Here is a 21,576-nt window from a genome sequence, read left to right as displayed (position 1 = left end):
CCATGGCTGGGTTTGCTTCGTCTCCCCCACAAGGCTGGCGTGTTCCTGCTGTGATGGAGCCTGAGCTTGGGGCTGGTCTGGTCTTCCCCACCTACGGGCTGTGGCTGGATGAACATGTGCGAACACACCCGTCACCAACCACACATCCTCCGTAGGTCCCCAGGGGTCAGCAGCTCTCAGCAGCAGCTAGGGACTGTGCTGTTTAGCTTGAGGTGGGGGAATACAGTGATATGATGAGCTATAGGGGATATATATGTGGTTCAGTAGCCTCTGTGCAAACATGACGCACATCAGGAGCGGAGCCACAGCATCTCTGAGCCCACCAAAGCCACCGCACTGCGAGTGGCTGATGTCTGTGAGCAGCCCTGGACCGCTCCTCCTCTTCCTCTTGCAGAGACACGACAGACACCTGCCCGGGATGATGAGTGACAGTGGGGGAGGCCCGTTTTGAGGAAGACGATGAATGGAAGGAGAAAAGGCACATGAGAAGGATGGCAAGGTAAGGGGAAGCTTTGCGTGAGCGCTGGGTGGGGGCAGTGGGAAGGAGCTGCTCACCCACGTTGGGAGGAGGAACCTCGGAGCCCACAGGAAAGTCCCCGGTGGTGGCGGAGTCAGTTGTGATGATGGAAGGACATGTGGTGGCCATGTGAATTCCAAAAGCATTTGTCATAGCTCTGCAGAATAAATACAGACACTGCTGACCGGGGAAAACAGCAGGTTTTGGTGTGGCCAGGCACAGCGTGCGAGGAGGTGGAGGATACCTGATGGAGATCCTGCTGGGAGGCAATCACAGGCTTTTGGCTAATTACTCTACAGTTGTTAGCAGAGATATTACTGAGTGCTGAAGGGGACTCTTTGGGAAGTCTGGGTCACGCTTCTCTAGCTGCAGGCGTGTATCCTCTGACAACGAGCCAGGGAACTGGGCTGCCTGCAGCGAGGTGGGGGCTCACCTGGCCTGGGGGGGGGGTCTCGGAGAACGTGTGCCACCAACCTGCGGGAAGATGTGCCCGAACAGTTAACCCAGGTAGCTGGGTCCAGCTGGAACATCCCCGCTCTCGCAGCAGGACCCAACAGCATCACACCTACCATGGTTTTCTCTTCAGCCTCCTCGGAGGTGCTGGTGACTGGTGTGCCCAAGTGTAAATGCAGGAAGAGCCCATCTTGTTATCATCTCACCCCATCCATTCGAGTCCTCTGCATTACGCTGTCTTCGGGATAAGGCTGCCATTTCTCAGGCTGGTGCCTGCTGGAATCCCATGGGTGTTGCTCCAGATGTTGAACAACTGGGTGACCAGGCTAGAAGTTTCTCTCAATCTTCTTATTTCTCCCCCCCGCCCCAAGAAATGCCTTTGCCCCTGCACTCTGTAGAAGCTGTATTTGATGGAAAGAGCAGGAAAATGGCTGAGCTATAAATAACATATTCAAAACCAGGCAGGGACCTGTGAGAAGCGAGGATGGTGTCTCCGTCTGTGATGTGGGTTTGGAGGAACAATTTTACCAGCAGCAGATGTTAAAAGGTTTCCCTTTGTGCCAGAGGTTGTTCAGGGTGGAGGAGATTAAATCCAGGAACCGAAAACAGTGATTTGATGACAAAGTTTCATCTTTTGCATCCTTGATGGCAAGGTCTTGTAGGGACACTGGGGCAGTTTTTCTTCTGGCTGATGTTAATGAGGCTGGCGGGGCCCTGCTGACAGCCTGGGGAAGCCGTTCTTCAGCCCGACTGTCTGCCAGTGCCCTGACCTGCTCCCCAGGTCGGGTCTGCCTGAGATGTCACACAGCAGACACCAAGGGATGTCCCCAGCAGCAGCTCTGTGCTCAGCTGGAGGAGGAGCAGCAGCAGTGTGGGGGGAGCTGTAGCCTTAACCCCATCCCTGCCTCAGTTTCTCCAGTTGCAAGGTGGGAACAGGGGTAGCCTTTCCCAGACCCAGAGGGGGTTTGGTGAAGCTGCTAGGGAGCCAACTCTTGGCTCAGCTGGCCAGGTACCAAACACGAGATGCTAAGCCCTGCTTTCCAGGCTGATTGCTAAGCCTGGTTTTGGGGAGCCAGGCGGCAGCGACGTGCCAGGGCCAGCAGGTTGGGAGGAAGGACAAACCCCAGCATTTTCACAGTCCTGGTGGGAGGGGGGGGGCGGGGCAAAGGGGGTGACTTGGAGTGCAGCAGGATCACACAGCTCCCAGGCACATCCTGCAGTCTTAATGCTTGCTGGTGCCTCAGTTTCCCCATCTTCATCATCCAGTGGGCCTCCAGTCCTGGGGTGGGGAGATGTACACCCTGCAGACATCCCCCACGTGCAGCAGGGAGGTTGTTTCTGGGTTAGAAGGTGACCTCTTCCATTAGCAGCAGGGACGCTTTTTCTTCCTGAATTAGATGGTGGTTTGGAGGCTTTCCAGGGCCGACATCATTCTTTCTGCCTGATGGTGCTGGGTTTGCTCCGGCGGTGAGATCCTGCCCAAGCGAGGTGGGGCTGCAGACTCAGAAAGCTGCCGGCACCCCACGTCTCCCTGGCCATCCACAGCTGGATCACACCAACCCCTGCATCAAAGTTCTCCGATAGCCGTGGATGGGACGTTCTGGGGGTCCCTTGTGCGTTCACCGAGTCCCTGCCCGTGCCTGTTCCCTGCACGCAGGCGGCATGCTGTGAATCTGGAGATGAGGGAAATCCCTGTCCTGTCCAAATCAGAAATGTTCAAATTCTCTTTCCGGCCCTTCCCCGCCAGCGGCTCGTGGTGCGGCCGGTGGTGTTATCAGCGCCGTGCAAGCGCCGGGTGTTTGCGCATCCAGGATGCGATTTCAAAGCCAGCCCCAGATGTCGGCGGTGACACCGGGCAGGACCACTATCTGCCTACAGCCGGAAGAGCACCATGGTTCCCAGCCTGTTCCCGGTGACCAAGGTGCACCAGGAGCTGTCTCGTAGCCATGGCCACCTCTCCTCTGGTCACTGCTTGCCCGGGGCCACCCCGAGCAGCCCTGTCCTGGCTAACGTGACAAGGGCGGCGTTCTCAGCGATGCCACCACGTGCTTTAACACCCTCCACAAACTCGCAACAGCCCAGAGATTTGCCAGAGTCAGGACATTTTTAGAAAGGCTAATTAAAGCCCATTTTCACCCCGTGCCTCTCGGTGAGCAAAAGCATTTAGCGGTGACCTCAGAGTGATTGAATTTGCACTTGAGCTTCCTGTTTCACCTCTAAAAAATGGGATTGCTCCGTAAACTCGTTAGTGAAAGTAACTCTTGATGCCTTGGCTCCTGACCAGGATGGGCCCCGCCAAGTCCTGCTGAGCTCTGTGCTCCTCCCACTGCATTTTGCTTGTGCAAGAGGGACCTCTTAATACACTCGATGGAGAAATTCAGGATCACTCCAGGCTCTGTTTTCAGGGACAAATCCATCCTGGGCTAATGGTGCTGATGCCAAGGAGCCCAGCGGAGCTTGGCTGGGTTGCACAAGGGAAATGGCCCTCCCTCGCTGCTGTCCCTTTCCACCTTGGAGGTGACAGCAGCTGCTCCGTGGCCACCAGCTGGTTCTTGCTTGCTCTTCGCTGCTGCACATCTGGCCCCCAAACTGCTGATCTTTCCTTTTTTTTTTTAATTCTTCCTTGCCCAGCTGCGCCTCATGACGACCTCACGCACGATGTTTTATGGGTCCTCCTCCACCATGGCTCCACCATCCAAGAACCGGCTGAAGCGCCAGAGCCGGATCTTCTCCCAGGTCTTGTACCGGACGCTGAGCTACAAGGACCGGAGCTCAACCTCTGCTTCCCCGGCAGCTGGGGAGGATGACCCTGCCGAGCTCTCCACCCAGCTCTCGGCCCCTGGCGTCCTGAAGATCTTCGGGGGCAACATCTGCGCGGGCACCAACTACAAGAGTGTGCTGGCCACAGGCAGCTCGGGCGCCCGGGAGCTGGTGAAGGAAGCCCTGGAGCGCTACGGGCTGAGCCAGCTCAGCGCCGGGCAGTATGCCCTGTGCGACGTCATCGGGAAGTTCGAGGGCCCCGAGAAACGGTGGCAGACGGAGGGGCTGAGGGTCCTTGGCGACCATGAGAAGCCGCTGCTCATCCAGGACCTCTGGAAGCCCAGGGAGGGCTTCTCGCGGCGGCTGGAGCTTCGCAAGAGGGCGGAGGTGGAGGAACTGGCAGCCAAGGATGTGGACACCACCACCGCAGGTCAGAGCCAGGTGTGGGGCAGGGAGAGGGGCTGGGGAGCTGCCGCCCCCCTGAGCTGCCCACGGGAAGATGCACCCCACACTTTTTTGCCCGTGTTTTGGGCACAGGGTGGTGGTGCAAGTGCTGGGTGGGAGGAGAGCTGCGTTTTAGCTGCAAAGCTCTCGGGTAGAGTTGGTACTCAGTGCTCTCCTGCATCAGCTCGGTACCTGTGACATCAGATGTTTACCCCAGCCAGTCTAGGGGTCCATACCAAATCCCCACATGCAGCTGGGCAATCGATTGGGGTTGCCTGCTCTCCCCATCACCGTGAACCGGCATCACGGCATCCCACACCTCGACGCAGCTTCGTGCCCAGCAAAGCACTGCCCCACTCCCCCTGCCCCACCTCCCCACAGGCATCCTCCAGGCCAGGCACCCTGGGCAAATCTGCAGGAGCAATTAAGCAAAATGAAAAGCTAATGAAGAGAGAGCAATGTAGGGCAGGAGAGCACATACCACACCCCCTGCTCCCGGAGGTGCCTGATTGAGTCCAGGGCTGGCAGGAGGAGATAAGTGCATCATTAGGAACCAGCAGGTTAATAAGTGACCCCAGCACAGAGTAATGAAGCTTCCCTCCTTCCACCCTCAGTTAAAAACCTGTGAGGATGAGGGCTGGAAGGTTTAAAAATCAGGTTTTTAATTGCTTGATGCCCTTGAAGGGTCTGACCTGCTGATGGAGGGGTCTGGATCAAGCTCGGGAGATGTCAGCCAGGGATGGCCAGCGAGTGGTTCCTCACACCTGTAGGAAAGGGTTGGAATTGTCAAAAATAACCTAATGAGGGTGCAGGATTACCCTGGACACTCCACAAACGAGAGCCAAGGTTCCCCCACCAGCAGCAGAACAAATGGCCCGACCTGTCCCATGCCAGTGGGCTCCTTTCCCATTGGCTTTAACGAGGGCTAGAAGGAGCCCGGGCACAGGGCATGAAGGAAACCAGCCGTGGGCATTTTGGGGGGAGAGTAGAGGCTGCTGGAGCCCCACCAGCTGCAATTTGCAATTGGGATTTTGCCTGGGTGCCCCAAAAATCCAAGCACGGAGTTTGCAGATCCCCATCAGCGCAGGGAGCTGGGGATGGGCTCACCTGCCGCCTTGAAATGGGAAGGATGGAGGAGGAGTGGAAAGCAGCCCCCAGCCCCAAATTAGTGCTGTGCAAGGCGCCGATGGCGAGACAGGGCTCTCTCCATCCCTCACCGTGTCCAGTCCTCGTGCCTGGTCAGGGAGGGGACGCTACAGGATCGGTCCCATCTCGCTGCACGTGTGATGCAGAGACAAAGGGGCTCGGGAGCGGCAAAGGTGGATGCTCTGCTCCTCTCTTTGGCTTTCTCCAGCTGGGATCAGAGAGCCGTTAAGCACTTTGGGAGAGAGGGGACTCTAAAAACAGCTTCTTTTGAACGGAGGAAAGGGCAAGAGCCAAGCGCGATGGTTACAGCACGCGGTGGGGAGGACCACGTGGCAGCTCCCTGCCTGAGCCCAAGGTCACTTCAACTCTCGGCCTCAAATTCTCCCCCTCGGCTGCAGCGAGCAGCATTTCCACCCGTGACCTGGATCCTGGGTGGGCTGGCAGCCGTGGGGAGGGTAAGGCTCCCACGCAGGCCAGGGGAGAGGCGGGCTCCAGCCTGGCACAGGAGCAGTCGGCACCGAGCTGGCCTGGGCTTGGCACCCCTTGGTGATTTCTGGTGGAGGAGAAGTTCCTGACTGGATCGCGTGCCCTGGCTCTGGAAATAAGCCCATTACACTTTCAATGTAGTTATCGCTTCATTTGTTTGAGCGCTCCTGGGTGGGGTGGTGGAAATTCTCCATTTTTTAAAGCTTCGGGCATTTTCCATAGCTGACCAAGCTCTTCCGAGACAGAAAAACCTACACCCACATTTGTTTAGGCTGTCTGCTCTGCAGACTACACAGCCCTTATTTGTCTTACCCTGTAGAAGTCTCACTTCTGCAGCCCTTTATTTTGGTGGCAGGCTCTGTTGCCAGTCTCTGCCTGTGGCACTTCCCAAAGGGATGCTGTGGGGCTGGGACCGCACTCTCCCACCCCATCCGCAAGCTGCTGGGGATAGACGGGAGCGATGCAGAGCATCTGGAGGAGGCATCTGCTTCCTCCTCATCCAGCACCTCAAAAAGACACAAAACTCCTGGTGTGATAGGGACTGACTGCGAGTCCTCTCCACCGGGGTCACCCTTGTCACCAGCCTCAAGCATCATCTGCCTGTGCGGGGTGATGGGGCGCTGGTGCGGAAAATGCAGCATCTGTGCAAAATAAAGGGACTTTGAGCTCACAGATCCCTAGGAAAAAAAACCAAACCAAACCAAAACACAGGGATGCTGCAAAGCAGGATCCTCAGGGAAGTACCTGCAGGGCCTTTCCTGGCGCAGGGCATCGCTGGAGCAGCAGGGCTGGGACCACCAGCTTCACACAGGCTGGTACATCACTGCCTGCCCTCCTGCTGGGGGAAAGGCTCCACACCCATCCATGACCTGTTAGCAAATAGCTTAAGAGTTTTATCTGCTCAGTTACCCATTATCCTAATTAGTTTATTAGCTGCTTCTCACTGGGGAGGAAAGCACTCACTCCTCACACCACTAATTAGCAGCACAGGTAGAGCATCCCTACAGTAAACGAGGCTGACACCCTCTCTCACTGCTTCCCCTGGTCCCGCTCCTTTTGGGGAGCGATGAGGCAGCGATTAGGGAGCACCTGGGGAAAACACCCACAAACTGGAAGGTGTTGGGAGGGACGTGCAGCACTTGGCATCTGTATGGCATTCCTCTTCCAAACCAACCCCGTTTTGCACCGTGTCCTGAGTTTGCAGGGACTTTCCTGGGAGGCTGGAGGCTGAATGGTGCACACACCTTGGGAAACTTACGGAGTTAAGCTTATTATAGTAAAAGATGCTCTGGCAGGTACCTCTGAGGATCTGGCTTTGATACACTTTAGGAGGACTGCATCCAGGGAAGACTCCCTGCAGGGTCTGTGTAGCAATTACATTAGGAAGGACTAGCCCGGCGTTAACCCCTCCTGGGTAAATTCAAAGCATTTCTCCTTTCCTGGGGCCCCTGGAGTTATTTATTGACTGATTTATTTCTCAACTAGGAGAAGGGAACCTCTTTCCTAGGCTGAAAAAGAGGCAGATCCCAGGCACCACAGCTGGTGGGTTTCTCCCCGGGATGCAGGATGGGTTTAGAGGCAGCAGGTCGGTGGGGGTTGGCTGGGGGACACGTGGTGGCCCTGCCTGGGGTGCCTGGCTCTCCCTAAGGGACAGGGTACAATCCTGCCCCGTTCCCATCTGCATCGCCAAGTGGCTTCTGCAGCTGCCAGCTCTGCCCTGGCCACACAGTGTCAGGGGATGCTCACGCAGTGTTTTGGGTGAGATAACCTGCAAACGCCTGGGAGGAGAAAAAAGCACTAGAGGACTGAAAAAAAAACAACCCCGTTTTTATGGAGAGACTTTGTTACGCTCAGGAAAAGAGCTGTGTTTATCTTTCCAGCGCAGCTCCGGGGTTAGCAGGGAGCCGGTGATGGGAGCTCTATCGGCAGTAAAAAAGCGGCTTTTTCCCTACACAAAATAAATACAGAAGCTTCCTTTCCCCTAGATAAGGGACCGGTGATGGCGCGTCTCTCCAGGCAGTGGGACCCCAGTCCCGGCAGCTCCCGCTTCATCCCAGGGCAATGAGCTCCAGTGAGAGCTGCTCCCCAGGATCCGGCCCCTTCTCCTCCTCCGCTCCCACGGGCCAGGCTGGGACCTGCATCGCCCAGCCGTCCTTCATCCCTTTGGCTCATTTCCATGCTGTGGGTTGGGGACAGGGCTGCTGGGGAGAGCCAAGACCTCCTGCAGGCACTTTTGGGGTGGTCTTTGGCATCCCCAGTGGCACGGCTTGGGCTGTGCTCCCACCCGGGCAGGCTTGTTGAACCCCCTGGATTTCACATCTGTGGGACGCAGGCGTCCCATGCCGTGCTGCTGGCCGTGACAGGGACGTGAGCGGGGCTGATTGCCTTTTTAAGAAGGACGCAGGGCACTGGGCTGTTCGGGGCTGCTCGGCCATGCCTTGCCCTAATCCCAAGGCATGTAAACAGGAGGGGCTATTTTCTCCCTCTCCCACCCCCACCCACCCTCCCCATCTCCATCTCTTTCATTTTCCCAGCAAAGGAGCACTCGATTCAAAACAAACAAACAAAAAAATGTATTTCAGAACCTGCGGCCCATTCCTCACCAAATAAGGCAGATGACTTTTTTTTTTTTTTTTTTGGGGTCTGAGCTTGTGAGTGTCCCTTTAAGCAGCCTCGGGCACTGGGCTCTCCGCTCTGCCGTCCCCAAATCCCGCTGGCCGTCCCCAAATCCCGCCGGCCGAAGCCTTCTCTCTGGCCATCCGAGCTGCGAGCGGGGCTCTGCCTCCGTGCTGCTCCCGCAAGCCAATCCTTTAGGTTTTTTTTTCCCCCCCTTCTCTTCGTCCTCCCTGAATGCCAGTGACCTGCTCCCAGGAGGCTGCTCACCCCAGGTACGAGCATCACCCGTTGGACCCACAACTTCTGATGTCTCCGGCAGGGCTTGAGCCACCCTTGCAGCATGGAGGGGCCCGTGGGGATCCCCCCCCCCCCGGGGCTGGGGATGCCACACCAGGGGCTGCTTTTGCAGCTCGGCCAGGCCTATTCATTCGCTCTGGCTCCCATTCGTCTTGCGGATGGCTCTGCCCGAATTGATGCTTGGGAGAAGTTAATTACAGCTTGCTCCTGCGGCAGGCAGGCGGGCAGGCTCCTCTGCAACTCTCATGCCTGGCTGATGCTGGGGGGGGGAACCGACAGGGCTCCCCGTGGCTCCTGCTTGCTGCTGGCCACCGCGTGCCGAAGGCAGCATCCAGGCTCTTTTTTATTTGCCAAGATTGAGCTAATTTTACTTTTAGCAAGATTTCCTCTCCCCCCCGCCCCCCCCTCCCCCAGCCCTGGCAGCGTGGCCGGGGGCGGGTGGGGGATGCTGCGGACGCTGATCTGCCCCCCCCCCGGTCAGTGGGGTTTGGGGGCTGGGGAGGGTTGGGGCATCCCCTTTTTGGCGGTGGCATTGGGGCACAAAACTCCGCGCGTTGGTGTCATAGTGTCACCTTTCGAGGAGGGCAGGGGACCGCGTAGTCCTTGGGGGGGTTGTGTGTGTGTGCGCTCCATCCCCTCTCCCGCGCTGCAGCATCCCTCCAGCCGCGGGGTGCTGCGGCTGCGGGGGTCCCGGAGGGGGGCTGGAGGGTGGGGTGGGGGGGGCTGAACGTTGCTTTCCACCCCTTTACCCCTCACCCCCCCCCCCCCCCCCCCAAATTCCCCGCAGGCATCAACGCCCAAGCGCGGAAGCTGCAGCGGCACCGGGCGCGGGGGGCCCGGCGGGCGCCGGCGGGGGCTGAGCGGCGCGGTCCCCCCCCGCCGCCGCTCCTGCGGCGCAGCCTCAGCGAGACCAGCCTGGACTGCCCGGTTCGGCGGGTCGGGACCGGGAGCGGGAGCGGGGAAGGGCTCCAGAGACACTGTTCCACCCTGCCCGGGAGCCCGGCGGCGGCGCGGAGCGGCGGCAGCATGCGGTACTCCCTCTACCAGTCCCCGCACCTCCTGCTCCTGCAGGGCTACAGCCAGCAGCATGTAAGCACCGCGCCGCCTCCCCGCTCACTCACCACCCCCCCCGGCAACAACACCCCTCCGCTACCCCCCCCGCTTTCCTCCCACCCCCCCACCCCCCCAAACCCCGGGGAAGGGGGGCTGCTTGCATGGCCGGAGCTGCTGGGATTGGGACAGGGGGCAAGTGGTGTGGAAGAGCATCCTTTAGAAAACGAGTGGTGCCAGCTTAGGACTTGCAGCCTTGTCCCCCAGGCTGTCCCCAAGCACAAAGTGGGGGGAGAGCGAAGCAAGGACCTGTGACACCCCCCCCGCCCCCGGCACGGGGAAAGCCCCCAGAGCAACATCCCTGCCCTGGCATAAGGGAGGCCCGGTTTTGTGGGTGATGGCTGGGCTGCCCCAGCACCTGTCTGGCTGCTTCGTTAGTGGCAAATGTAATGAGAGGCAGCGAGGAGACAGCGCGTCTGGGAGCCCCTGTTCCCCAGTGCTGGAGGCACTTGGAGAACTGGAAAGGACTGGGACGGCTCTTAAGTTAATGTCTACCTTGTCCCCGTTGCGTGCCTGGGTGTTCCGAGCTTTCTGGCAGGGTGGCACTGGCACTGCAGCCCTCACCCGTTAGTAGAGCTGGGGAAACTGAGGCACGGGGCGGTTATGTGAGCTGCCTCGGGGCGTGCGGGCAGGCTGGGGGACAGGCAGGGCAGGGACCTGCTGCTCTGAGGGGAGAAGGGGATGGTCCCACCGTTCTCCCCAGGCTAGGCACCACTGCAGTCTGGGGGGAGAAGATGGGAAGGAAAAGCAGCTGTGGGAAGAGGAGGGGGTGAGAGGTGGAGGGAGGGTTCCTTCTGCCCAAAGCGGCCCCATTTCCTGCATGTCCAAAGTTACTGTGCCCATTTATTAGGGTGCCCAAAGCAGGCATCGCTGCTCTCCTGCTCGGCAGCAAGAAAAATAGTGGGAGAAAGGTGTTTCTGCTGTGCAAAGGTGCAGCAGGCGGGTGGGCAGCCGGGGACACAGGAGGCTGCAGCACCCACTGCATGGCGGTGGGGAGGAGGGTCCCTTTTTCCCACCACCCCCCCCTCCCCGGTTCATGCCGCCTCTCCCCGCTTGGCAGGACAGCTTGGTTTACCTGCTGAACCGCGAGCAGCACACGGTGGGCCAGAGGACGCAGGCGAGCAAGCCCAGCATCAGCCTGTCGGCCCCCGACATCTTACCCCTGCACTGCACCATCAGGAAGCTCCGACCTTCCCGGCATCGCTCGGAGGAGAAGCTGGTGCTGGAGCCCATCGCCGGCGCTGGCATCTCCGTCAACTTCGCCGAGGTGGCCCGGACGGTCGTGCTGCGGCACGGGGACCTCCTCTCCCTGGGTCTCTACTACCTGCTCCTCTACAAGGACCCCATGAAGGCGCAGCCGCTGCCGGCGCAGACCCTGCTGAGGCTGCGAGCCCTGCATCCCGCCGTCCCCGACGGTCCCCCCGTCTGCGGGGCGTGCGGCAGCCTCCTGAAGGAGAGGGACCCTGCCACCAAAAAGCAGGGCCCCTCGCCCGCCGGTGGCCCCCGGGCACCCCGCAGAAAGCTGCTGCTGGAGTTCGAGCCGGCAGCCGAGGACGTGCTCCTGCGGCGCATCATGACCCTGATCGAGCCGGGGGGGGACGACCACAAGCTGACACCCGCCTTCCTGCTCTGCCTCTGCATCCAGCACTCGGCTACCAGCTTCCAGCCGGGCGACTTCGGGCAGCTGCTGCTCAAAGTGGCCAAAATGATCCAGAGGACGGTGTGGGTCAGTCGGCGGTGGGACGGGGGTGTTGGTGGGGTGGGGGTTGTTGCTGGACCACCCGCTGGGGGCTTCTCCCAGGCTGTCCCTTGCGGCAGGGACAGCAGGGAGTGTTGGTTGGGGTGATGCTCGTGCCAGGCTGTCCCACTGGTTTTCATTTGGCTTTCCCTTCTCTCCCTGGCCAGGAGCGGACACGGGAGCTGGCTGAGAAGCAGTCCCAGCAGTAAGTGCGACCTGCCCCCCTTCCTTGTTTTGCCCCAAAACAGGGAGAATTCAACCCAGTTCTTCCTCCATGAGTGAGGGGAGTCCGTGGCTGCCTAAAACCACCTTCCCAGCCTGGTGGCACCGATACCCGCTGATTTTTCCTGCTCAATCCCATGCATTCAGCTCTCTGGTCCTTCCACCACGGTGCCTGCAAGGCTGCTGCTTGGGAATGTGCGGGGCTGGAAAAGCAGGCCAGCTTGGGGGAGCGGGGAATAGGACCTGAAGCAGCTCTGGGGTCTTCTGCAGTCCAGGACCAGGCCAAGGCTTTGCACGTGTGGCTTCAGCATCCTCGAGGAATGTAGCAGGGAAGGCCCCAGCGCGGGGTCTCACCCCGTTCATGCTTAAGACTCCCCTGTGGAGCGAGGTCAGGGGTGGCGTTGCATGTGTGCATCCAGGGACGGTGGCACACAGTGTCCCAGGGTGGGGAGCACCACTTTGGGGCTGTCACAGCGGTGTGGGGAGCTGGCTCCCGGCGGGGTGCGAGGCTGGCTTCCCAGCCAGTTCCAAAATCCAGGCTCCAAAGCAGCATCTGGAGAAACGGTTGGTGTTTGCTGTGAGCTCTCCTTTAGGACAAGCTCCGAGGATGCTTCCCAGGCCTTTCCTATAGCAGGAAAAAGCAGTTCAGCAGTTGAGAAACTTCCCAGATGCTTTTTATTTATTTTGTTTTATTTTTGAACAGCCCAGCACAGCCGGGCTGGATTTAACCATCCAGAGCTGGCAGGAACAGCGCATATTTCTCCGGGAGAGCTGCTCTTCAGCCACGAGTATTTACTGCAGTTCAGCTGTATTAGGGGTAATCCCCCCCAAAAGTGGCACCCCACAAAGTCCAGGTGACCCTTGGCCAGCCCGGTCCCTGCAGGGTCCCCTTTGCTGTCCCACAGAGCAGGAACCACAAGATTTTTGCTTATAGAGTCCTCCTAAGGGGGTGCTGGGCTTGGGGGTGAAGGGATGCTTTCTGGCATTGCCCCAGAATGGCTGTTTTCTCCCCAAAAGTCTGAGTGGGGATGCTGAGGAACAGCAGCTGTAACACCCGCTATGTCTCCCCAGCCAGGACCCTGCCACCCTGTCCCGTTTCACCATCACGGACCTTCTCCCGGACCTGCAGCACATCCTCTTCTGGATGGCCAATGCCATTGAGGTCCTCTACTTCATCCAGCAGAAATCACCCACCTACATCCAGAGCATGGAGGAGGAGCTGGACGTCAGAGGTAGGGCTGGATGCAGTGCCCTGCTCCCTTCTCCGGCAGGAACGACTTTGCTCCACTAATCCCTGGTCACAAGCCCCCGAGATGCTCCTTTAACCCCACCCCATAATCCTCATCAGCGGGGACGTCTCTGCGGTGCAGGCTGGGGTAATCTCTGGGGAGGAGCAGCCTCGCGTCGTGCTGTGGTGCTCCTCGGCTTCGGGGCCAGGTCGTGCTGCGTTGGCAGCTGAGCCTCCCCTTTCCACCCCGGCAGCTCGTGGTTAATGCCTCGGGGGTGGCTTTTTGGCCCCCCAGCTGCTGCGGGGGCACCGGGATTGGCAGGCAGCCCTGCAGAACCGCTCGCTGGTGAGCCCGTGTTCGTGCCAGCAAAAAAAAAAAAAAAAAAAAAATTAAAAAAAGAAGCAAAAGGGATTAAATCAGCCTCAGAAAACTGGTCTATCAAGCAGGTTAAAAATTCCAGGCCAGAGAGGCTGCTGGAAGGAGGGATGCAGTGGGGCAGAGCCCCATGCTGGGCTGTGCTGCCAGCGGTGTTGTGAGGCCTGGGAGACGGCAAGCGGGCGCTCCGGGACGAGGGGAGCCTCTTTGCCCCTCCTGGGGGGTTGCCATGGTGGTGATGCCAGCCCAGGAGCACTAAAAGCCCCTACCCCGGGGATTTGGGGAGTGGGGAATTCAGCCTTGCTGCTGCGAGTTTGCTCCCCCCCCCCATCCTCCTCTCCACCCCGTAGGCTCCAAGGAGTCTCTGTTCTCCTCGACCATCACGGCCAGCGAGGAGGCGATGACGGTGCTGGAGGAGGTGATCATGTACACCTTCCAGCAGTGCGTCTACTACATCTCCAAGGTACGTGCTCCCCAGGAAGGGTGGCAGCATCCCACGGGGCCAGCACGAGCATCCCGGGCTGTGCAGGAGGGTTTTTTTGGGGGTTTTTTTGTTTATTTGTTTGTTTTTTGTGTTTTGGTTGTTTTTTTTTTTTTTTTTTTTTTTGAAAGCTCTTACTTGTTGGCAGTTGCATCACACCGAGGTGTTTTCCTTTGGGCTGAAGCGCCCCGATTTTTGGTCACAGCCCAGGAAAAGTATTGAATTACTGCAGCGTGTTTCCCTGCCCGCAGTGCAGCGGCTTGGCTTGGGGTGGGGGGGGAGGAAGGGGGGGGGAGGCGTTTGGGGAGAGCTGCTTGGCTCCGGCCAGCGTGGCATAATGGTGCGATTCAGGGCGCGATGGAAAGGGGCCCCTGGACCGTGGCCGTTGGACCGCGAGAGCCGGGCGGCATCGGGAGCAGGGAACAGAGCGGGCAGTGTGAGGCAGGAGAAAGGCTGCTGTGTGCGGGACGGCGGCAGGAGGGATGCAGGGGATGCTCCTCTTCGCCACCCCCCCCCACCCCCCACCACCACCTTCGCCTGGGCAGAGGTGGGTTCTAAGGGCTGCTCTCCCATTTAAGCAAGAGGGAAAGGTGGTCCCCATCAGTCCTGGTTTTACTTACACCCTCGCGCCCAGCTGATCGGCTGGGGTCAGGTCGGTTTTCAGATCCCTGAGCTGTCCCATGCTGTCACCTCCAGCTGCTAAAAGCGACAGACACGTTCACATTTTTATATTTATTACTTTTAAACACTTGCGCAACGCCAGAGCACATGGAGGCGGGGGGTGGGGGGTGGGGGGTGAGCAGGACCAGCCCCGTGCTGGAGCAGCACCAGCAGGGTTTGCTGGGCTGGTGGGGGTGAGGGGGTCGGAAAGGTTCGGCTCATACAAAAAAAAAAAACAACCAACCAAACCAAACCCAACCCAACCCAAAAATCAGTGTGCTGTGAAGTTGCCGCTCTCCCCGCAGTGTCTGTACGTCTCCCTCCCTGCCCTGCTGGAGTGCAACCCCTTCCAGAACGAGTGCCGGGAGAGCTGGCGGGCGTCCCCCCCGCTGCCCGAGGAGCTCCGCAGGGTCGTGCTCATCTACCAGGCGGCCCTGGACCTGCTCCGCCAGTACGAAGTGCACCCGGAGATCACCTCCCAGATGTTCGCCTACCTCTTCTTCTTCTCCAACACCCTGCTCTTCAACCAGCTCCTGGACAAGGGTCAGTCCTCCTCAAACACCCAGCCTGGAGTGGGTAACACATAGGGGACCAGCCCATGGGAAGACCTTCCAGTCCATCCCAGTGCCACCTCAGGGGGTGCAGGAGGGATGGGGCTTCAGGCAGCTTGAGGGGGCTGGAGATGGGCAGGTCTCAGTGAGGAAGCCAGGCTCAGACCCAGCTGCTGCCTCCCCATTCCCAGGAGGGATTTAATCCCACAAGTGCTCCGTCCTCACCCCTGTAAGAGCATTGCCCTTCTGAGCCTGAGCAGAGGAGGCTGAGAGCAGTTCGGAGGGGCAGCTCGTTAATAAATGAGCACTGCCTGCTTTGTAACTGAGGTGCTTGTTAGCCCTCATTAACACGGCGGCCCCACTGCCTGCTGTTAGTGCCAAGGGAAGTCCGGCCAACACCAGGAGTTACAGCCACGGGATCACAGAATGGTTTGGGTTGGAAGGGACCTTAAAGATCATCTCGTTCCACCCCCTGCCCTGGGCAGGGACACCTCCCATCAGACCAGGTTGCTCAAAGCCCCATCCAGCCTGGCCTTGAACCCCTCCAGGGATGGGGCAGCCACAGCTTCTCTCAGCAACCTGGGCCAGGGTCTCACCACCCTCACAGTAAAGAATTTCTTCCTAATATCTAATCTAAATCTCCCCTCTTTTGGTTTAAAACCACTACCCCTCATCCTATTGCTCCACTCCCTGATCAAGAGTCCCTCCCCATCTCTCCTAGAGCCCCTTTAGGGACTGGAAGGCTGCTATAAGGTCTCCCCGGAGCCTTCTCTTCTCTAGGCTGAACCCCCCAGCTCTGTCAGCCTGTCCTCACAGGAGAGGATGCTGGGGACTGGATTTATTTTGCTGCCCTGGGGAAGGGTCTGGGCTCCGGCCAAAGGATGGGGGGGGACAAGGGGGCTACTCCCCAGCATGTGCTGATGGATGCTCTGCCTCCGCAGGCTCCTCTCTCGGCTGCTTCCACTGGTCGCAGGGGGTGAAGCTGCGGGCCAGCGTGCGGCTGCTGCTGGAGTGGCTGCGCGGCGCTGGCTTCGAGCAGCTGGCCCAGCAGTTCTTCGCCAAACTCGCCAGCGTGGCCAACCTGCTGGCCATGCCCAGCTCCCAGCTGGTCCAGGTGAGGGGTGCTGGGGGCTCGCAATGTTGGGGTGGGCGGGAGAAACCCTGCTCAGCATTTGGGGGTCTCTGCAGCGATGTGGCCCTTCTTCTGCAACCTGTCACAGGGTGGTGCGTGGGCAGTACCAAGGGGATGCTCAGGCTCACTCCGTCTTGCCCGGCCTCTCCCTCTTGAGCCTCCCCTCGTGAGCCCCTGCCCCTGGGAGATAGTGGGTCCTCACCTCTGCTCTTTGCCCCGTGCTCTGTGTCCTCACTCAGATGACCTGGCCGTCCCTGCGAGCCGAGTTCCCGGCGCTGAGCCCCGCGCAGCTCCGCCGGGTGCTGAGCCAGTGCCAGGCGGTGATGGACGTGGGCTGCATCGCAGCGTGGCAGCCTGGCGAGGAGGAGAGCCCGGCCACCTTCCAGCCTGGTGAGCCCCTGGCATCGCGCTCGGCCCTGCCCTGGTCTGGTCACCCACAGGCTCCCTCCAAGGTTTTTCTGTACAAACCAAACAGGCAATTAATTCCCTTCCCCTCCCTGGGGCTCCTGTAGAAACTGCAGCACTCGGGAATAACCACGGCCCCACGATTTGGGTATTGCAGAGGATGCAAAGTGCTCTGAGAAGGGTTTGGGACCTTTTCTGCGTTCCCCAGTGAGGGATGCTGCCGCCTCGCAGCTCCTCGTGTCCCTGATCCTGGCTGGGAGACCGCATGTGGCCGAGAGCTGGGATGCAGGAGTGGAGTGCATCCTGGGCCAGCACTATTCTCCCTCCCTCCGCCTTTCAGATGAGGTGCTGGAGTCCTTCGACAACCACCCGCCCATCATCCTGCCCAGCGGGGGCTTCAAAGTGGACCTGGAGGTGGAGACGTTGGATGACAACATCTACCGGCACCTCCTTTACATCCGCCACTTCCTCTGGAGCCTGCAGAGCAAGAGCCCCCACGCCGGCGAGGGGCCATGCTCAGCACCCCCAAAGGTAGCCTGTACCCCAGGGAGGGGCTGTTCTTCTCCTGGGTGGGTAGGAGGGTCTCAGGTCCCTCTGGAGCCCCTCCAAGCCTGGCGCCAAGGGCTTGTTGCCCCCCACTGCAGCCCGGAGCTGCGGCGATGCCCTCCTGTAGAGCTGCTGGAAGGATTAGTGCTGCTAATCCCCCAGCCCGGGGGGTGCGGGAAGGTGAGCGGGAAGGACAGGCTCGTCCCGGCAATCTCGTTAGCGGTGAGGAGAAGGGGATGTCAGCAGGCAGCGTTCCCCTTCTCCCTGCACGTCCCGCCATCCTCCCTGCCCTGCGCCTTGCCTCTGTACCCAGGCACAACAGCACTAATTAGCTAATGCCTATAAAGCACAGGGAGACGTGCTGCGGGTGCTAAACTCAGCTACCATCCGTCTCTAGCTCCCTGGGGAGGATGTCACTCCAGCAGGTCCCCTTCTCCTCTCCCACCCTGTCCCCATCGCCTGCAGCATCCTCAGGCACTGCTACCTCCTCCCGTCACCCTGGGTGTCTGTGTCACCCAGCTCTGGGGCCACAGGAGGAGCTGTGCCCTCCCCACGTCCCCCTCCAATGACATTCCCCAGCAGGGACAAGACCAGCAGTCCTCTCCTGGCTGGCTGTGGGTGTCCCCAGCACGGCCCTGGCTGCAAAACTGGGGTGTAGGAGCTGTGCTGGGAAGCCAGGACAGGCCCTGGTGGTGTCTGAATTCCCAAGGCTTTGGCTGGAGCCAGCAGCTCTCCTGCCTGGTGGTGGGGTGCAGGCAGGGGGTGAGAAGCACCCGTGGGGGGGGGGTGTCCCACAGAGGATTTTTCTCCTTCTTAAGAAAGAGGCACGTGCAACGCCAGAAGTCCTGGAGGTGAACGAGAGCCCGGCCACTGCTCTGGGGAACATCGTCACCCAGGAGGACTTCTGCTCCCTGGGGGGCTGCACTGAGCCGGAGGCAGAAGGTGCCCCCCCACTCTGCTTGGCCACCAATGGCTGCCCCTACGAGCCCCCCGCCGGCGAGCCCCAGCTCCAGGAGAAGCTCAAGCAGCTGCAGCTGGGCAGGGGTCTGGCCCCCAAGGCCGGCACGGCGCCCACAGATCCCTCCTGCCTGCTGACACCCCCCACCACCCCCCTGAACTTCGACTCCGGGAGCCCAGAGTCCCCACAAGGCACCGGCAAGGGGCTGCAGGACCCCCGGAGGAACGGGATGAACGGCACCAAAGGCAGCACCCCCGAAGGTACCAAAAGCTGGTGCTGCCCTGTTTTGGGGGTGCAGGATGGGGGCAGGAGGGTGTTTGCTGCCCATCTCCTGCGCAGCCCTCCCCGCACGCACGGTTCCTGCAGGGGACGGGGCAGGTGGGAGGCAACGGAGCATCTCATCCAGCTCCTGTCCCAGCAGGAAACCAGCTCTGGGATGGCTTTGATGGGGTTATGGGGGGCAGTTTTCTGTGGGAGGGTGTGAGGCTGGGTTTGGGCGATGGCAGAGGGTTAAGCCGGTGTCTCCGCTGCCAGGATGCTCGCCCACCCCCTACGACTACCCCACGCCAGAGTCTTCCAGCCGCAGCTCTGCCACCGATGACTTCTGCTACGTCTTCGTGGTGGAGCTGGAGAGAGGACCCATCGGGCTGGGGATGGGGCTGATTGACGGCTTGGTGAGTTGGCACCGACCACGGGACAGGGCTGATGCCCCTCCAAACAACCGGAGTGGGACACTTGGGACATGGTTTATACTCCAAGAAAAGCCAGTGAAGAAGCCAATGGCTTTCCACAGGAGCTAGGCATCTTCTCCCGGGGAAAATGAGGCACAGAATGATCTCTAGGGAGAAGCAGATCCCTGCTCCTGGGATGTGTGCTGTGCACGCAAAGTCCATCACAGCTGTCCTGCAGCTGGAGAGCGTAAACGGGCTCAGCGCTCTTGTGGAAGGAAAATGACTCAGCTGAGGTCTTTCCTCCACCCTTCAGCGGGTGGCGAGGGAAGCGGAGGGGAGCAGGGAGGCTCGAAGGGTGCCAGAACAGCTCCACCAGCGACTGGTGAGGTGGATCATCATTACTAAGTGGCCTTTCACGGCAGGACATTAGTCAGTAAGGAAACAGGGCATCACCGAGCCCCTGGGACAGCCATGAGCAAAGAGCTCCCATCCCAAGATGGCTGCAGGCTAACGGTGCTTTACTCTTAATTAAATTGAACAAGAAGATTTCCCCCACCTCTCCTTTCTGTGTATATATTGATATAAAACTGAAGGTTTGCGTTTCCTTCCCGGTCCTGTTAGTCACACCATTCCCAGCATCCAGCCATGGTGTTCCCCACCACTGGCCACCAGGTCCCACCTGGCATCAGGCACCCGCCTGGGGAGAGCCACCCTGCCCGGGGAGCTCAGCCCTTGGGGATTGCAAACCTTTTGCGTCCCCCAGCCCCGGCTGGTCGCTCACCACCTTTCCCTGCCAACAGCACACTCCTCTCTGCTCCCCGGGGATCTACATCCGCACCCTGATCGAGGACAGCCCCGCGGCCGCCGACGGCAGGCTCTCCATCGGGGACCGCATCCTGGCTGTCAACGGCACCAGTCTCATCGGGGCGGACTACCAAAGGTGAGTGGCAGCTTGCCAGAGGGCTTGGTCTGGTGTTTGCACCGTGGGAGTTAATGCTCAAATCCCGGTTTTCGGGCTCTTTTGCAGTAAAGAGCTCCTGAGGGGCAGGGGGGGTGCTGCCAACCCACGGGGAGCCAAAATTCCCCCCTTTCTCTCTCCCTGTTGCTGCTCTCTGCAGTGCGGTGGACCTCATCCGCTCCGGAGGAAAGAAGCTGCGGTTTCTGGTTGCCAAGTCGGACATGGAAATAGCCAAAAAAATCAGCTCCAGCTCCTCTTCCTCCTAGTCCTTGTGGTACAAGGGTCCTTCTGCCGCAGCTCGCGGGTGCAGCTCTGGTTAAGGCTGACCTCGGGGAGCCTGGAGTGCGAGAGGGAGGACCAGGACTCCACAACTGCCCTCAATTTGCTTTTTGAAACCTTGGCCCTGTGCTGCAGTGGATGAAAGGACACGCAAGGGTGGTGCACGCTTCTCCCACCACACTGGCTGGGAGCATCATTCCGGATCAATTGCCCGACCTCATCATATACCCTGGGTCACCCTTTTGAGGAGCCTTCCTGTTCCTCCATCCCCTCTGGCAGGGGGCAGGAAGGGGGTGCTCCTCCCACGGGGGACTGCGGGCAGGCTCCTCTGTTCCTCTAGGCTGGCAGCCCTGCGTGAGCCTTCCCGCTGGCAGGCAGAAGGTGTGAACCACCTTTAGGATTTAAAGATGAGTGTGTGGGGCTGGCCTGGGCTTCGCTGTGGCAGCGGCCACCTGAGGTGCTGGCACATCAGGCTGGAAAAGGGATGGTAAAGGCAGCAGAAGCCCCCAGGAGCAGGATTCCAAGCAGGATGCATTGTTAGGAGTGAAGTTCCGTGGTGCCATACCGTGAGTCAGGTGCCTTTCTGCTGCTGGGCTACAAGAAAGCTGCCCCCGGCCCTGCTTTGGGATGAGAAGCAGCCACAGCAAAGGGCTGCCATCACCAGCAGTTCCCTGCGAGTCCTGGGGGGAGCCTCTTGAAGAGAAGGACTCTCTGGCCCTTGCTCACACGGCAGATTTATTGCTCCGGCACCACCATCCTGGCAGAAGGCCCCAAGGCTGACCCAGCAGCGTGGAACATTCACCAGTTGAGAATTTCCCCATGCTGGAGCTTTGCCAGGCCACTGTACGGCTGTCCTCTTTCCTGCCCAGCTCCGAGCATCTCCAAAGTCCATGCTGGGGAAGCTCAGACTTGACTGTCCCCGAAACAGCTCTGCGGATCTCCTGCCAAAGGCAGCGGAGCGAGCGGAGCCGAACTGGCAGCTCCACCGTGCGGCTAGCCGGTCCCTGCACACCTGGCCTCCTGCCTGCCGAGTCCTCCCTCTGCTTTTAGCAACATTAACGGGATAAACCCGACCTGATTTCCGCATATAGAGAGATACCGAGACCTAGTTTAGCTGAACCCTATTAAAAGAGCCTGCTGCAAAGCCCTACATCACACCCTGCGCTTAAACCAGCACCGTCTGGGCTCTGGCAGCAAATCAGGTGTTCACACGGCATCTCACAACAACAGCGCTCCGAGGATTGCGATGCTAAAAAAAGGGATGCTTAACAGGGTTGGCCTTAATTAAACCTCAGAAACTTCGCTGCTGTAGTTGTGGTTTCCGTGCTTAAATCCGGCACTGAGCAGAAAAAAAGAGATGTCGGAATAATCCATGCAGGGGAAACGCTCCGCAACTGGATTTCAACGCAGCCTGGCTTGCCTTTTGTAGGGCAAGACAGCCCTTCACCAAGACACTAGTGCCTTGCTTCTCTGCGAGGCCACGCTCACGCCAACAGGCCCGGGGGGGGCTACCCCAGCAGGGACTGAACAACCCATCTCTCC

The 21,576-nt window shown here is 59.6% G+C and overlaps 1 protein-coding gene across 1 annotated transcript; it reads left to right on the top strand.

Annotated features, from left to right (window-relative positions):
* Positions 1-463: 463 nt before the first annotated feature.
* On the top strand, positions 464-20,021 carry RADIL (Rap associating with DIL domain). Its single transcript, XM_074158600.1, has 15 exons — positions 464-499; positions 3,602-4,160; positions 9,507-9,808; positions 10,890-11,555; positions 11,735-11,772; positions 12,861-13,021; positions 13,744-13,856; positions 14,840-15,077; positions 16,027-16,199; positions 16,457-16,607; positions 16,963-17,153; positions 17,987-18,386; positions 18,661-18,800; positions 19,598-19,737; positions 19,916-20,021. Exons 1-15 carry the CDS (start codon positions 464-466, stop codon positions 20,019-20,021), a joined length of 3,414 nt encoding a protein of 1,137 aa, XP_074014701.1.
* Positions 20,022-21,576: the final 1,555 nt, after the last annotated feature.

Source organism: Numenius arquata, chromosome 14 (genome assembly GCF_964106895.1).
Source record: "Numenius arquata chromosome 14, bNumArq3.hap1.1, whole genome shotgun sequence".
Taxonomy (NCBI): Eukaryota; Metazoa; Chordata; class Aves; order Charadriiformes; family Scolopacidae; genus Numenius; species Numenius arquata.
Note: the sequence above shows the minus strand (reverse complement) of the source record. Positions and strands in the feature narration are given on the sequence as shown.